We start from the raw sequence: 17,960 nt of genomic DNA, 5'->3' as shown, positions 1-17,960 counted from the left end.
TTTAAACATAACATAAAAGTGGCTAGCTAGAACATGTTGCATGTAAATTTGTAAAAAGGAATTTCCTATGAGTGATACATGCGAAGGCTCTTTTTGTTCCCTTCTCTGGAAGTAAATTGTGTTTCCTTGGTTCTTCTCATGCAGCTGAAGAATAAGTTCATGAAAAAATTGCCACGTGATGCAGAAGCTTCCAACGTGCTTGTTGGGGAGGTTGACTTTTTGGATACTCCTTTCATTGCCTTTGTTAGGCTACAGCAGGCTGTCATGCTGGGTGCCCTGACTGAAGTTCCTGTGCCCACAAGGTAAGCTGCTTTCCTACCTGCTGGGCTCTACAATGTGCTAATAGGGTTATCTCCTCCCACTCAGGCTGGAGAATCAATAGAATGAGGAAATATTTAGTGCAAACACATTGGAGACATTTAACTTTAAATAATGACTGACTTTTATACTATCAAATTTCTTGGCACTTATATAATAAAAATAATAGCAATTATAATAGTTTATTGGGCAATGTACTAGGTTCTTCTTATGGATTATTCTACTTAATCCTTATAATAATATTTTAAGGGACAAACTGTAGTTATCTGGTTTTTACAGATGAAGAAAGGTCTACGAGTTTAAGTAATTTGTCCGAGGTCATACAGTTAGTAAATGGTTCAGAGGTCATAGTTGCTTTCATTTACTCTGTTTTATCAGATAATTGGTAGTGGGTTTATACACACACATATATATATGTTAAAATCATCAAGCCATATACTTAAATTTGTGTACTTCACTATTATGTTTTGTCGCAAATTTTTATTTTGAAGTGAAGTATGTTAATGTTATCATAATCACGTACTCATTTCACTGCATAGTACCTGAGAAGTCATCCTCTTCATCTGCCTCTGAAACTGAGCTCCACAGAGTTATGAAGCTTGACTTGGGAGTGCAATCAGTTGACTAGAAGTTAATGTTTCACTTAAATTTGTGCTGCAGACAGTTTAAAGAAAACTTGTAGTCTTTAGATTGACAGAAAATCGTCATGAGTAGGACTTTTTTGTGGTTTGGGGCGGGGGAGTTGTTTTCTGTGGGTTCCAGGGCAAGGACAGGTGAATTTCCTTTAGGTTTCCTCATGTGAGCAGGAAGGGCTGTGAATCCTCCTCAGTGAAACATGGATCCTCCTCAGCGCCGATGGTCTGAGCATGATTAACCAACAGTGTAAAGAGGCTCAAGATTTCTTTAGAGCCTGGTTAGGAGGAAAATTAAAAGAAAATTTTCTCTAGGCCTCTCAATTCATAGATTGCAGGCCATTCTTCCTCATCATACAGGTATTTTTTCAACCCATTTATATATTTCTTAGACACTTAAAATAGGAATGATACATAGGGCTGTGACTGGACAAATAGTAGTAGGAAAGAGATGATCATAGCTTATTCACTTAATAGGATTATGATGATTTGTGTTTTCTGTAACATAGCTTTTTGCTTGAAAACATTCCAGCAGAGCCTTGTGGTTCTATCTGTGCAGTCACCTGGTGAACAGCTGACTCAGATAATGGCTGAAGTCCAGCTCTGTGCCCTATGGCTTTATTTATGTCTCTCTGGACTAACTTTACTAGGGGTTGAAAGAAAAAAACATGCCGAGAAGTGTTAAAGAAAATTGCTCTTGGCTTTTCATTTTTATTACCATTTTTCTTCAGAAGGTACAAATAAAATATATTTTAAAAGGCTTTTTATTTAACAAAATATGCATGCATTGAGTAGCAAATCATGACCATTTTTGTGTTCTGCTTATCGTTTACTTCTGTCTGCTCACTGACTTTTTTCTTTTATACTGGATGGTAGGGCTAGTGTAGAGGTAAAATACAGTGTCACTTAAATTAGCAAAAGGAGCCAGGCAATTCAAGTCAATGTAATTCAGTAATATTATATAACTATTTCAGGGCAATAATTTGAACAATATATCCTTGTATGTTAACATTTTTCAAGGAAATAGTTTCATTCATTTGCTGTCCTCTAAACTAGTACAAGCCATAATCACTAAGTAGGGAGTCTCATTAGTATTTTTTGTGTAGGTAATGTGGGGCCATTTACAGTGTCTGCATCCTGTGAAATCCAATAAAGGAAATCCCACAAGGAATGTGGTAGGCATTATGAAGGACTGCATCTACATTTCATGATGTGTTTTCATGTGCTTGCTACTGTATTGTACTGAAAGGAAACCTGAAAAATCTGTATTTGCTGATATCTTTTTGTGGTCATTTTCCCTTTTAAAGGTGTAGGAAAGTTATGCTGCCATTATTAATGATCATTACTATTGCTAATAAACAGCATTATCACCATGCACCTTCTAGGAAATACGGCTCTAGCAGCTCTCATTTCTTGTGTAGAGTTCACCAATTTCACTATTTACTCTGTTACTTGCTTGATCTGTTTTAGCCTCCACTTACAGCTGGATGACTATCAGCTGGGTGGATGTCTATATATGTAGGGGCCCCTCTTGCCATTCATGTGAAAGGAAACAAACCCTGTTCTTTGATCTTTGGTGACTTGATAGGATATGTTTATGATTCTCCTAGTATCTTACAGGCACTTTGCTTGCTGTCATCTTATGTCTGTCCACAGAGGCCACTTCTCTCTCTCTCTCTCTCTCTCTCTCTCTCTCTCTATATATATATATATATATATATATATATATTTTTTTTTTTTTTTTTTGGTGGGGGGGTGTGGGATGGAGTCTTGCTCTGTCGCCCAGGCTGGAGTGCAGTAGCGTGATCTCAGCTCACTGCAACTCCCGCCTCCCTGGTTCAAGCAATTCTCCTGCCTCAACCTCCTGAGCAGCTGGGTTTACAGGTGCATGCCACCACACCCAGCTAATTTTTGTATTTTTGTAGAGACGTGGTTTCACCATGTTGGCCAGACTGTTCTCAAACTCCTGACCTCAAGTTATCCACCCGCCTCAGCCTCCCAAAGTGCTGGGATTACAGGTGTGAGCCACCGCACCCAGCCTCATTCATATTTTTGAGCTATATAGGGGATGTATGTTCTTCTTCTTATACCATTTTACAGTTGAGAGATGAAGGCAAAGGGAAGATTCAGCATCAGTGCTGGGAATAGAACTTTAAATAGATTTCTGAATCTGAGGCAAGAGTTTTAGGGAGAGCCTAGGGAGATTCTAGAAAGGATTGGAACAAAATGTTTTAGGGTTCTCTTAGAAAGAAGAATAAAAACCCTAGTTTGTGCTTTTCTGATCTTGATTTGCACATGTAATGCAATTGGTTGTTAAGTAAGCTCCAGACTGTTAAAAATTTAAAATGTTTACCTTCTTAGTAGCACTGTAAGATTTTATATATATATATGTATGTGTGTGTGTATATATATGTATGTGTGTGTATATATATATATGTTACAAGTAATTATTTATGTAAAAGAAGTAGTTTGTGATTGTCAAAACCATTAAAAACACTTAGAGGGATTGGGATGGAGGTCCTGCTAGTTCAATTTTGTCATATCCACCAGTTTAATTGCTAGCTGCTATTAGTATTTACCGCATGTAAGGCAGTTGGTTATGGTGGGTTTGTGGTCCTCATGAATCCATTATGGAAGCCACAGTTTAGCCACATTTTCCAAAGCTGATAAAGATGAATAATGGGTTATTGAATTCACTGTTGTTTTCAGAGAAGGATATAAAGGATTGGTACATGCTGAGTTTATGCTAGAAATAGCTGTGATGTATCAGGAAAGAGGGGGATGCATATCTTTTCCGAAAACATCAAGTGGTTTAGGAAGGCTAGCTCCTTTTCTCATATGATGCTCTGTTTCTGCCTATAATTATTTTGTGAATGTGAGTATAGGCCATTGGTTCCGGACACAAATTATTTGGTTAATATTTCCTTTTGTCGTGGAGAATGCTGGAGGCATCCTCTGCAGGCATAATTAACTATATGAAAAAGCTCAGAAAAGTAGAAAAGGGCCTCATGAAGATTCTTCAGATAACTAGACGGTGTTAAAAATTGTAACTCTGACTTATTTCTATTTATGAGTGAATAAAAAGAACTTGGTAACATATTTTTTTTTCCCAAGCTGTCAAAGTAGGCTGTGTCCTTGCAGTCACACAAATGTGATGTTTACTCTAATTTGTTAATAAAGAAAAAAGCTTCTGGATAAAAATAACATCTGTCCATTGACCAAAAACAGCTTGGGTCATGAAAGGAGTTTTCAGTACATTATAAAAGCCGAGTTTGACAGGATGTACTTCAATCATAAAAGTTGTAACAGCTTTCGCTTCTTTGAAGGTTAAAGGAGAGAAAACATATTTCAGGCAGAGGGAACTTCGACTTGCTGGATTGTTTTGTGTTCAGTTTTCTCAGGTTTCTCATCCCATTTCAATAATGAGGTCCAGATTAGAAGCTTCTTAAGGGTCTCAACTCCTCCAGATGACATTTTGGCTGGAGGTTATGTTTCCTGCTGCTTATGAATGCTTGGATTCTCTCTACGTGTCATTTTAAGGAGGCAGATTTACTGAATTATTCCTGATTGGAGTAATGTGAACATTTTAACTGGTATATCCACCGTGTTGGTTTGGCACTTGGTGTTATTCCATTAATGAAGAAATACCTTCTTTAAAACATAAAAATTGCATTACCCAGGAAAAAGGAATACTACTTTTATATCTGTGTTACTAAACCAATATAATTCTCATATACTGGGTTTATTGCTGTCGTGTAGACACCATTGATCTGCTGCTTCCTTTCATTCTTTGACTGGTTCTATTTAGCAGAGAATAAAGAGTAAATATTTTATAGAAAATGTCTGTCCTCATCTCATAGGATGTAACTTGGAGGCTCCATTCATTACTCTATCAGCTATTGGAATACCCATTGCCTGCCAAAGTTTATGCTTGAGGACTATTAATAATGTTTTCTTACTAACTGCACAGTGTTTTGGCTTTGTTGTTATATAGTCAACCTGATAATTAACTCATGTGTCAGTTGATAAATACATTTCCATAATGTGTATTTGTAAGCTATAATCATGATGGAGGCGCTAGGGAGAGGTAGGAAGAGATACAGAGCGTTTGGAAAAGTTTTGGATATTATGCATTACTGAAAAGTTAATATTTAGATATATGAAGATAATAATAAATGGAAGTAGAAGAAATCCATTATTTAAAAATGTACTAAGGATCCAGGTGTTAGATATTTTCCCTTGTGGCACAGCATCTGCTCCTTTTCGCCTAAACCCACACCCTTATTGAATTGAAAGATGACCATTTGTAGACAGGCAAAATAAATTGAGAAATGTGACCAGTATTTGTGTTTCTGAATGTGATTAAAGCATTATTTTGCCTTAATCATTAAATATTTTTTGTGTTTGTTGCACTCAAATCATTGATCAGTCCCTTTAGAAAAATGCATTTTACAGTCCCAAAGAAGCACTTTATAATACTATACATAGTGGCATATAATTAGGGGCCAGCTTCAAAGGAACGAAAGTTCAGTGTCAATTGAACTTCAGTGTTAGAAGAGCTGAAATTCAATTCAAATAATGACTTCCTTCATATTTGAACAGACTTTGGTGCTTGCTGATTGCTATCTACTATGGTAACACGTGAAAGTGAGTGTACTACTTCACTTCAGAACTGGTTTCTAAGCAAATAAGTGCTAAGTGGTTTTATGGTTATTCTGGTATAAAACCTGAGTATTCAAACTTTCAGATCCTTTTCACATTCTTAATTTCTGGGATTTTAGAATCCCTTTTGGGTTGAATTTTATGATAAAAAAAAAAGTAATTATACATTCAAGGGCATTTTAGAACAGACCCAAACATTTTTTAAAGTATTTGCTGTCAGTCCTTTTTCATTTGAAGTGAGGTACATAAATGAGTAAGTTAAAAATAAAATTCTGCTAAGCAAAATGACAAGCCGTTTCTGGTACCGTAAAAATCTTACCTAAGATTTCTTGTCCCTGGCTAAGCATCGAGAAGTTCTTTCCCCAGAGTGACCTGTGGAAGTCATTTTTGGACTTCTGTTAAATCACAACCTTGGTATATCAGTTGGGTGGGTAGTATTAGACAGAAATATGTGGTGAAAAGAACAGGAGGTAAGAATGCCGATATATCTGCTCTTTGTCATTTACTAGGCACAGATCTTGAGCTCTTCCATTAACCTCTATCAGCCTCACTTTCCTCACCATTAAATGGGAATAGGATACCTTCTTTATTGCAGAGGGTCATATGGAAATGTAAATAAAGTGATGAATGTGAAGTGCTTTGGAGGCCTTACAAGCTGGGCAGGCATATGATGTTATCATTTTTATTGTCCTCATTATCTCCCCGTTAGCTGATACATGATCAATATCAAGGTGGGATTTATCCAGTGCCACCTTTTGTATATTTTTTGTAAATTTTTTCTTACTCATTTACTTATCAGATTCCCTCAACCCCAGTGCTGACATGCCACAGGGGCAAAGGATGGGATCAGTGAGGGATTTTTTTCCAACATGGTTAGAGGTGAACCGAAGTGGGGTTAAATTTGTTATTGCATGTCTCAGGACCTGTTTGCTATGGAGCAATGTTTTGTGCATTATGAAGAAAAAAATGTTGGTAAATGACAAGAGGACACCCACAAAAGAGTTTTGACTGTCTGTGAATGATGCTTTATTTTGAATTTCTCTCATATTTCTCTTTCCTTACTTTGGCTGTCAGCATGTGGCTTACTTGTAGAGGACTTGGTTTTTGCTGATTCCCAGTCACTTCTGAGTAGAAATATTTCTTAAAAGTGTGGAGACGATCATCTGTCACTGCCCATATTGGGTAAGGAAAAGTCAGAGAAATGTGAAGATGCACTAAGTCTTTCTAGTTATTGTGCTTAATGAGTTTGTTCCAAAGATTCCGAAAATCAGTAGAAATGGAGAGAGAAAAAAAGTTTAAAATAGAAAGATTGAATGACTCATATTAAGTGCTTGAAGTGCACCTTTCCTGCTCAGTGAAGAAGCTTCTCAGGTTTCTATGCTAAATTCTCATTTGCTTCCAAATAAACTGAACAATGAACTGTGTTTTGCAATAGTGCAAAAGAGTATATTCTGTATTACCAATAATATGTTACCTTTGTTGTAAAGGTGAATTCTAGACCTAACCTTTTAATGAACTAAGTTAAACATTTCTGAGTTTTATGTATGTTGAGGTTGATGAAATGTGTGTTATAGCCTTTGCTTCTTTCCTTTTCCATTAGGTTCTTGTTCATTCTCTTAGGTCCTAAGGGGAAAGCCAAGTCCTACCATGAGATTGGCAGAGCCATTGCCACCCTGATGTCTGATGAGGTAGGAAATCAGGAAGATGGAGTTCTGTGAATGTCCTACTTGTGTTATTGTCATACTGTGAATTGGCAGTGATAATTTATTCAGTTAGAATTATGTGGTTACTACACTTCCTTATAACCTGAGGTACAGTCATTTGAGGCAAGTGAGCTGAATCCTATATGGTTTCAAGGCATGCCTTTTGGTTTTCTATGGGATTCTAAACTCTGTTGGAATAAAACATATTTGTATTTCTTTTGCCAAATGTTTTCATTTATTAAAACTGATATATGTTAAATATTCTTTAAAAAGTTCACAGTCAGCTGGGCACGGTGGCTTACGCCTGTAATCCCAGCACTTTGGGAGGCTGAGGTGGGCGGATCACCTGAGGTCAGGAGTTTGAGACCAGCCTGGCCAATCTGGTGAAACCCCGTCTCTACTAAAAATACAAAAATTAGCCAGGCCTGGTGGTGTATGCCTGCAATGTCAGCTACCCAGAAGGCCGAGTCAAGAGAATCGCTAGAACCTGGGATGCAGAGGTTGCAGGGGGCTGAGATCGCGCCACTGCACTCCAGCCTGGGCAACAAAGCGAGATTCCATCTCAAAAAGAAAGAAAAAAAAAAGTTCAAGGTCATTGTATTAATTTAAACTTTGTGTCTTGAAGTTTTAATACACTAATTCTGGGAATTCAAATGTCTATATACTATATTGTTTCAGACATGATGGGTTCTATAAAATAATGTCTAATAAAATGGATAATGCATTTTTTCTTAGGTGTCAGAAAGTACACGTTTTTATGGTTTTCTTATTTTCTGGGAAGGAATGATACACATCTAAAAATGCATTAGCAACCATTATGGCAGAGTATCTATACAGGTACTTTGGAATTATGACCCCATTTATTTTCATAACAGCCTGGATGTTGTTACTTGCATTTGAGATATGACAAAACTCTGAACTATTCCCATAGGAGGAGAAATACTGTTAGAATAGAGGATCATTCCTTTCTGCTCCTGGGTCTTTCTGGCTTACTGTTCCCCTGAATGTGTTGCTTTTGCTTCATTGCTTGATTTGTTGGTTTTTCTATGTGTTAAGTAGAGAAAGGGGTACCTTAGTTATAGATGTTCCATGTGGTTATTACTCAGGTAGCTATTTTATTCTGGGACTGAGAGCTTTATGGCTATGCTGCTTTTTCCCCTCAAGGGAACATTTATTTTATTCATCTCAGTGGATTCATTTTATTTTTTGCATTTTTATAATTTAGCTCTGTTTTAAAAAATACTTTCTCCTTAGATGTATCAATTAAGAAACTTTACCAAGTGAGATTTAGAGTGGCTTAAACAATTTGGGATTTATTTGGAAGTTTGGAGGCAGGTAGTTGCTGGGGTTATTTTAACATAATGGCTTAATGATAAATCAAGAGCGAAGGCTCTTGCTAAATTTATGGTCTTAAAATAGCATGGTTTTTTTTTTCCTGTCAGTATGGTAAAACGACATTGCCTACCATCAGCTCCAGTCATCTTATCTGTATTTATTCAAAGTAGGAAGAATGGTGTGGTAATGCTAGCTGTATCTCCCTTTTTAAACAGGTATTCTAGAGCTTTCCCAGACAACCTTTTTCTTATATCTTATTAGTCGAAATTGTTCATCTTCTATCTGCACAGTTGGCTGGGAAAGTGAATCTGTGACTTTCCAGCCTCTATCATGGGAAACAGCAAGAGAAAATAAGGTTGAGGATGGCTGTATCAGCCACAGATTATGTGCTGGCATTTTGTGTCACCCTCCGCTCAACCCCACAACCCCCAGACCATTAAGTGTTACTTAATCGATAGCTTTTAAAAATTCTTTTCCTAGAGAAGTGGGACCATCTTCTCTTCTGAAGACTAAAGAATTTGACTTATGAAGTATGAAAGATTTAGGGCCGGGCGCGGTGGCTCAAGCCTGTAATCCCAGCACTTTGGGAGGCCGAGACGGGCGGATCACGAGGTCAGGATATCGAGACCATCCTGGCTAACACGGTGAAACCCCGTCTCTACTAAGAAATACAAAAAAAAAAAAAAACTAGCCGGGCGACGTGGCGGGCGCCTGTAGTCCCAGCTACTCGGGAGGCTGAGGCAGGAGAACGGCGTGAACCCGGGAGGCGGAGCTTGCAGTGAGCTGAGATCCGACCACTGCACTCCAGCCTGGGCTACAGAGCCAGACTCCGTCTCAAAAAAAAAAAAAAAAAAAAAAAAAAAAAAGAAAGATTTAGGTTATGTGTAAAGAAATTTCAGTTCATCAGCTGTGTTAGAAAAATGGAATGATTGACAGAAAGGATTGTGTACATTTTGGAACCTCTTTCTTTGGAGATCTGTATAAAAGATACGAAGTACTTGCTGCATTAGATGGGTTAGTTGTTGCCTTGCTAAAAGATAGACAGATGATCGACTATTTAAGGCCCTTTGGTTAATGTGCTGCCAATATAGCCCAGATTTTTCTTTTTTAAATGTCTCACATTATGTGTTTGAGAACTCAGTGTTTGGGTCTTAACCCGATCTTAACACTCAGCTTGATCTTTTCCTTCTTGAGTTATCAGCAATTTTTATCCCAGTAGTTTTTATTTCAGGGAGTGACTCTTCAGTGTATTTCTCCAAGCCATTTTAATCCGGCTTCCATAGCAACTGTATCAGTAGTGGTACATACCAGTGGGAGCTGAAAGGCAATGTTGTTCTGTGTTATTGGTAGGAAAAAAAAAACACATAAAAACATAGCTGTTTCTTCAGGCCTCTGCCTTTATTCTTTGAAATCATAGTCTGAATGCCTATGTTTTGGGTGACAGGCTGAATAACAGGGACTCTCAGAGCGTGGCTGGATTAATATTAATGGCACAGTTGTTACGGGCTGCATTCTTCAGGCTGGACATGGTGTGAAGCATGTACAGCGTTCTCTTTTTGGATGAATACATCTTTTATTATTCTTTAGGTGTTCCATGACATTGCTTATAAAGCAAAAGACAGGCACGACCTGATTGCTGGTATTGATGAGTTCCTAGATGAAGTCATTGTCCTTCCACCTGGGGAATGGGATCCAGCAATTAGGATAGAGCCTCCTAAGAGTCTTCCATCCTCTGACAAAAGGTAAATTATAGGCAGTTGATAATTTTCAGTTGCTGGGATGACCCTGAGAAGGACGTTGTATTTAAAAAAAAAAAAAGTGAAGTCAACCTATTGTTCTAATATTTTCAGGTTCCTGTTTAACTGGATGTATTTTCTCAGATAGATCACTTGTGTGCCTTGGTTTCACATTTCCTTGACACTGTAAAATAAATGTTATGTGGTATGATGTTCTTCAGTTATTATATATTGGAGATCTCAGATTACTAAATGGGAATGTATCACAGACATTCTTAGGGGATGTTTTGGGGACCCCCTGTATTTCTGGAAACACAAATTTACTGAAGATGAGTCCTTGTAGATGTACACGGTTAAGAAATTGGGTAAAATAGTTGAAGAGAAACAATTTTCTAGAAATCTATTTTTTCCCAGTTGAAACAGTTTCCCTCTTTTAAGATACACAGTTCATGGCCGGGCACGGTGGCTCACACCTATAATCCCAGCACTTTGGGAGGCCAAGGCGAGCGGATCACGAGGTCAGGAGATTGAGACCATCTGGGCTAACACGGTGAAACCCCGTCTCTACTGAAAATACAAAAAATTAGCCGGGCGAGGTGGTGGGCGCCTTAGTCCCAACTACTCGGAAGGCTGAGGCAGGAGAATGGCATGAACCCAGGAGGCGGAGGTTGCAGTGAGCCGAGATCGCGCCACTGCACTCCAGCCTGGGCGACAAAGCGAAACTCCATATAAAAAAAAATATATATATATATATATTTTTTTTTTTCTTTATATATATATATATATACACACACACACATACACACACATACACACACACACACATACACACACACAGTTCATTCAACTTTCCTATTCATCCAGTCATTTGTATTGGTTCTAAATGTAACACTTAAAGAATCGTCTGTTAGATAGCAGAAAGAAATAACAATCTTTCACCTTAAGGGTTTTCACTCCATCTCTCCATTAGCCAGAGCATGATACAGCTAAGAAACAAATGAATAAAATAAACTAATATACTCTTGGGCTTTGTTGTCTTGCTTAGAAAGAATATGTACTCAGGTGGAGAGAATGTTCAGATGAATGGGGATACACCCCATGATGGAGGACACGGAGGAGGAGGACATGGGGATTGTGAAGAACTGCAGCGAACTGGACGGTAACTGACAGTTTCCTTTGCCATTCATGATGAGGTTCTCCTTAAACGTAAATTTCCCTTTATCTTTCTATCAGCATATTATTCACTAGTTTGTTCATTTGTTCAGTCAACAAATATTTGCGGTATACCTATTTGTCACGGGCCCTGGGAATATAGCAGTGAATTAAATGATACTGTATTCCTATTCCCATAAGGATCTTGTATTGTAGTGAGAAGACATAAACAATAAGTGAATAAGTAAATGTGGTGATGGTTTTATGAGGAAAATTAAGGCAGAAGTAGGGACTTTGAGGATGGGAGTATTGTATTCCAATTTTAGATAAGAGTGGTCAGAGAAGGCCTTACAGAGAATGGCAATGTTTGAAGAAAGTGCTACAGGAGGTGGGAGACAGACCATGTGGGTGTGGTGGGTGTGTGGGGTGGGCTGCAATAGAGTGTCTGGTGTGTGGTAGGGCTGGCACCAAAGCCAGAGAAACTAGGGGAGAATGACTGAGGGCATGTTAGGGTCAGAGAGCTGGCGGAGGACTGACAGATGTACCAGCCTTAACCTCTTGGCTTTCATAATTCCATTTCTCACCTGTATGTGCATTTAAAAGTGAGTAACATGATACAGGAATGAGTTCTCACTGTTCTGCCTCCTTAGCCTGCAGTTGGGAATTCAGGTTTCCTAAATTGCTTCAGCTAATTTCTTTCCATGATAACTCTTCCTTCCCTCCCATTAGATTCTTCCTTTTATTGGGTGTTAAGTAAGATTTTAAGTGGGATACTTATTTTATGAAGATATGACTTTTTAAAAACACTGGAGGGTTTTTGAAAATGAAAAGGTATGTCATTATAATATGCAATTGAATCTGAATGAAATGAAGTTATTTCATTCTCCTGATGACCCACTTGGATTTCTCTCCCAAATTAACAGGATATTATTCCCCTCTCCTTTATTCTCAAAGGATAGAGAACATAAAATCTTCTCTCCTCTCCTCCCCTAACCTTTCTTTGAATAGTTTTCTGAAAATTATTTCCATTAGGAATAGCCTTTCCTTTTTCTACAGATAGGAGTTTTGGGATTTAATTTTTAATTTAATCAGAATATATTTCATTCTTTTATATTTCACCTTTGCTAAACTGAGTGTCTGTAGTATACCTGGTACCATGCACAGCCCTGTGAATACTAAGAAAACTGAAGCAGGGCACTGAGTGCGGCTAAGGTCCAGTGGGTGCGCAGACAGATAGATGGACAATCCTAATAAAGTGCGATAGCCAAGAGTGGAAATACGAACTGTAAGTGCAAGGTCAAGGCTTCAGAGAGCTGTTGAGCTTTGGAATAGGGCATTCTAGGCAGAAACCCTGGGGAAGACTGAGGTTTGAGGTTTGGTTGGGAGGGTGAGTAGACTGATGTGCAAGTCACTCAACTGACCTGCTGACACATGTCATGCGGCTCAGCTGCATTTCCTCCCATCACACACCTGCATGGCTTCCTCCCTTAGTTCCTTCAGGTCCTTACCCTAAAGTCACCTTCTTGGAGACCTTTTCTGGTCACTCTGTCTAAAATTTCAACCACCTTTTCTCCCGTACTACATAATGCTCTTCCCCATTTAATTTTTCTCTTGATTTTTATCACTATGTGTTGCATTTATTCATTTATTGTCTGCCTCCTTTTGGTCCCCAGAGTAAACTCCATGAAAGCAGAGTTTTTTTGACGCATGTTGTTCACTGTTGTGTCCTCAGCACTCAGAAGAGTGCCAGAGTGTGGGCATATTTCAAGTGCTTAACGGCATTTATTGAGGATGAAAGAATGGATGAATAAATGAGTGAGTGAATGAATGAATGAGAGTGGAAAGGGTACTATGGCAAGATGATGAAGGGCCTTTATATGATCTGCTCACATATTTGGACGTTTTTCTCTAGGCAATGAAAAGTGTTAATGTATTTACACAGTTCACTCTCACAAGAACAGAAAACCAAACACCGCATGTTCTCACTCATAGGTGGGAACTGAACAATGAGATCACTTGGACTCAGGAAGGGGAACATCACACACCGGGGCCTATCATGGGGAGGGGGAGGGGGGAGGGATTGCATTGGGAGTTATACCTGATGTAAATGACGAGTTGATGGGTGCAGCAGACCAACATGGCACAAGTATACATATGTAACAAACCTGCACGTTATGCACATGTACCCTACAACTTAAAGTATAATAATAATAAATAAATTCAAAAAAAAAAAAAAAAAAGACCAACTGGCTGGTCTTCAGGAAATGTGACACCTAATTTGGTGACCCAAAAAGAAAGAGATAGAAGACAATTTATTCCTTTATAGTTTTCTGGTTTCATCATAAGTGGTTAAGTAGTATCTTGTCACTGATTCAAGCATTTTAAATATGTTATGTTTGATTTAATGAGTTACTTCTTGATTAATTTGATGGTAATTTACTTTACATTTAGTGGATGTTTGCATTCTCTCTGCCCAGGTTCTGTGGTGGACTAATTAAAGACATAAAGAGGAAAGCGCCATTTTTTGCCAGTGATTTTTATGATGCTTTAAATATTCAAGCTCTTTCGGCAATTCTCTTCATTTATCTGGCAACTGTAACTAATGCTATCACTTTTGGAGGACTGCTTGGGGATGCCACTGACAACATGCAGGTGGGTATGGTTTTGAGGAGGACACAAATAGTACAGCCCAGATTGCCTTCCTCACCCCTACAGCTCAGTTAGAAGCAGATGGCCTTTCAGTTACTCAGCGTGATTTTCTTTCTTTTGCTGGATGCTGCATTTTACTTTGCTTCTGGCCTGCTGCTGTATTTCCAGCATTTTAGTAATTATAAAAATAGCTCGATGAAATCTGGCTTGAGTCACAAGTGGGGAAAGGAAGGGAAGGAAATGAGGATATACAATTCTATTTGGGCAAAAGCATATCAGCTGCTTTAATTTTGTACAGTGCACAAGGTTTAGATCTTCTACTACTTTGACTATGTGAAACATATTCTGTTAAACTTGATGATTACACTTTCTTCGGGAATGTATGATTAGCTTAATTTTACACATGAGCAAATAGCATGGAACCATTGAGTGATTTGCTCAAAGTTGGGTTTGCATGTTTACCAGTAAAATTTGGTTTTAATGAATACAAGCTAACAGTTACATCTCCTGTAGGTGGACCTGATTCTCGTTACACTGTAACAACTCTGGCTTGACTTATTTTCTATGATTAATTGTAACCACAATTAGTTGGTTACTTCGCAGATAGCATTACCTTTCCTTTGCAACAATAATAGCTAAAGTTGTGGTGACAGAAAAGATGTTTTTGGTTCCCTCCACCAACCAGAAAAATTTGTCCAACTTTACTTTTAGTTGATCCAATCATTTGAAAAAAGGTAGTGTGCTAAGTGATGAATACAAAGTAGTGAATTAAGTTATATTCCTATGAAAAGGACCAGATTGAAGCCCTTTTCATACTTTTTCTTCCACTTTACTGTATAGTATTGTATAATATATGTGGTATTCTAAGTGATGCCAGCCAGCTTATTTTTTAAAAAATGCAGCTGATTCCATAGGATTGCTTTTTTTCTACTTTGGCTTTCCTGGGCACATGCATATTTTAGATCTTTGTCTAAATACAAAAATACTCTGGAGATTATAACATCTGTGTTGACCTAAGTAAAAAGGGAGAAATTATACAATTGTATTTTAGTTTGTCAAGTGCAGTTTTATCTTTTAGATCTTATCTAGCACTTCATAGCATGTTACCCCAAAACTTAGAGGCTTGAAACAACCATTTGATGACTCTCTTTCATGGTTTGGATGGTGAGTTGGCTCAGCTGAGTAGTTCTCTCTTTGGTCCCTCATCCACTTGCAGTCAGATGGCAGCAGAGGTTGAGGTCATGCAGCAGCTTCTTTACTCATGTGTTGGTTCCTAAGCTAGGATGTCCAGAATATTTGGGGTCTGGATACTCTCCTCACGACTTCTTCACATAGCTAACTTGGACTTTCTCACAGTGAGGAGACTGTGATGACTTCTGAGAGTTCATGCTCCATCAGAAAGAAGCAGTTGCCACTCAGCTTTGCTTTTTCCCATGTGAATGTGTACCCAGTATTGCTTCATTCTCTGATCTTCAAAGAGAGGCTGAAAATTCTAATTCTTAGTGAAACCAGCGATTTTTAAATATTGGCAACTGATTAACATTTTAGAAAATAACATCGTGCTGGTCAAAGAACACATATCTCTGTGTTACCAGTGAGAGATCAGCAGCATGGGTTATAAGAACCAACTCTAATGGGACATAGAGATGAAATACACAGAGCATGTTTGTCTCCTTTCCTCTCATTTGTAAGACAAAAATGAATACATTAAATTGTAGGAGTGATGTCAGTAATAGAATTTTTATAAAAATTGATCTATATCCAAGTTGCACAGCTATTCTTCATCTAAATGACAGCATAAGGATAACTAAAACAGATCGTTCAAGAAAAAAAAAAATGGAGAAGATGGCACTGGGGGAACACCCTACAGCCAGCTTGAAGAAGTTAATACAGGCAACCACATGTTAAGAAAATAGAAGAAAGCTGTGATTTTGAGAGGGTGGTAAGAACAAAACTGTCTTCTGTCTGTCAGAATGTATAGAGACTTTCTTGTGTTGTGCAGATAATTTTTAAACATTTTGTGGTGGACATCCTCATTGAGATGGGGACATTGCAATATTGCTTATGTGTATTAGTTTATTGACTTTTTTGAATTGAATTGTAATTCTTTGCAACCTCATAAGACTTGGCTTTATAATGTTTTATCTAACTGTAGAGAAGAAATCTGTTCAGATCTGTTTTGATCCCTCCTAGATGGATGAACTTCCATATGAGTAAGTTTTGGGAAAGTAGAGGACTCTATTATGTAACACACATAGTTAATCAGTATTTTTCTCCTCTGTGATGAATGACCTGGGAAAGGCCTTGCTGGTGGAATTAGCTATTTTCTGTGTTCTAAAGATTTCAGGAGAAACGTAAATACTTTCAGTGCTTCAGGATGTTAAGTAGTCCACTAAAATAACCGTTTGTTGGATGTGACTCCTAGGAGTTGACTTTCAAATGTATGGGGAAATTTTCCAGGTGTAATTTGATTATTTTATTAATAGATTTTGTAACCTCCATTGATAATTTCACTGAAACTGTGGGTGGATTGTTTGAAAATACTGAAGAACATATTTTTCACTCTCTTCTGAAGCTTTTTTCCTTTAAGAAACATATTGGTAATGTCTTTCTCCTAGACTACAATTTGATACATCTAGAAGTCACAGTAAGTGGCAAAAACACTGAAAAAGAGGGATAGAAAATTAATGACTATTAATTTAAATTTGTTGAACTGAAACTTAACAAATATTAATAGTTTTATCTATTTTAAGGACTAGGGAGTAAGGTGATTTCGTATGTGGAAGATAATCTCTTGATTGAAAGGGTGTGTACTTTACCACACAAAATTTTTGATTTTCTGGCAGGAGAAGTCTTCTTGACCTGGGACCAGGATAAGAAAATATTTTATGGATTTGGTGCTAAGGCCCAGGTCATTTTACAAGTCTATGGCAGAAGTTGATTCATTCATTGCAAATATTTATGGAGTGTCTACTATGTGTTTGACACTGTTTTAAGTGCTGGAGATAAAGATAGATGAGCAAAATAGACAGGAATTCCAATTTTGAATCCCAGTTATAGTGTAGGGTGTTGATGAAAACAGTCTTTTACAGTTACACCCAAGAGATACCAGTAGTGGGGTGTAGTGGGCTTATTTAGGGGAAGAAGTCCTCTGGCTTCACTTGCTTTTCTAAACAGTAGACCAAGACTAAGCAGAAAAGCATTGGCAGAGCCTGAAATAGTCTGCAGTTATGTCACATGCCTTCATAAATGTGGCAGTGGGTTATTCTCAAAAGCACAGGCAGCTCAAATGAGTCAAATGAGAACAGTGTCCTTGCTTTTAAAGGCAGACAGCTCAGAGATGGTTCACATAGGGCCTTTATTGTCAGGCTACAAATAGACATGGGTGCTGGGTAGAAACGTGTTGTGAAAACACAGATGAGTCACTGCATGGCTGTTGTCTAAGCAAACTCTTCTGCCAACTTCTGTTCAGAAGGTCTTGCCTGCTTGAAGCATTTATCTTAGAGCATATATATATATGCATATATAATTAGAAGCAGATTATTTTGGGAGCTATGTAGATTATTTCCCATGAAATTATGTTCAAAATAGAAGAGTTGAGGCTACAGTGACTCTAAGTACAATCATACAATTATAATGCTGACATAGATGATTGCATGAATTCACTAGTTTGGCGTACACATTTTGCCCGTTATGCTGCTCTGAGAGAACTCTGGGACTTACAGAATGGGTGTTCACAAATTTCTTGTTAAATGTCAGCAGTAAACTTTAGC

At 37.9% G+C, this 17,960-nt stretch overlaps 1 protein-coding gene across 5 annotated transcripts in view; it reads left to right on the top strand.

Annotated features, from left to right (window-relative positions):
* Nucleotides 1-17,960, top strand: part of SLC4A4 (solute carrier family 4 member 4) — a 385,984-nt gene that overhangs the window by 253,716 nt on the left and 114,308 nt on the right. For all 5 annotated transcript variants that reach the window (XM_025386057.1, XM_025386053.1, XM_025386055.1 and 2 more), the window contains 5 exons: nt 145-302; nt 7,213-7,300; nt 10,238-10,392; nt 11,432-11,545; nt 14,016-14,190. In XM_025386057.1, the coding sequence (XP_025241842.1) occupies nt 145-302; nt 7,213-7,300; nt 10,238-10,392; nt 11,432-11,545; nt 14,016-14,190 (690 nt within the window). The remainder of the gene's footprint in view (nt 1-144; nt 303-7,212; nt 7,301-10,237; nt 10,393-11,431; nt 11,546-14,015; nt 14,191-17,960) is intronic.

The sequence above is a fragment of the Theropithecus gelada genome, chromosome 5, assembly GCF_003255815.1.
Source record: "Theropithecus gelada isolate Dixy chromosome 5, Tgel_1.0, whole genome shotgun sequence".
NCBI classification, from domain to species: Eukaryota; Metazoa; Chordata; class Mammalia; order Primates; family Cercopithecidae; genus Theropithecus; species Theropithecus gelada.
Note: the sequence above shows the minus strand (reverse complement) of the source record. Positions and strands in the feature narration are given on the sequence as shown.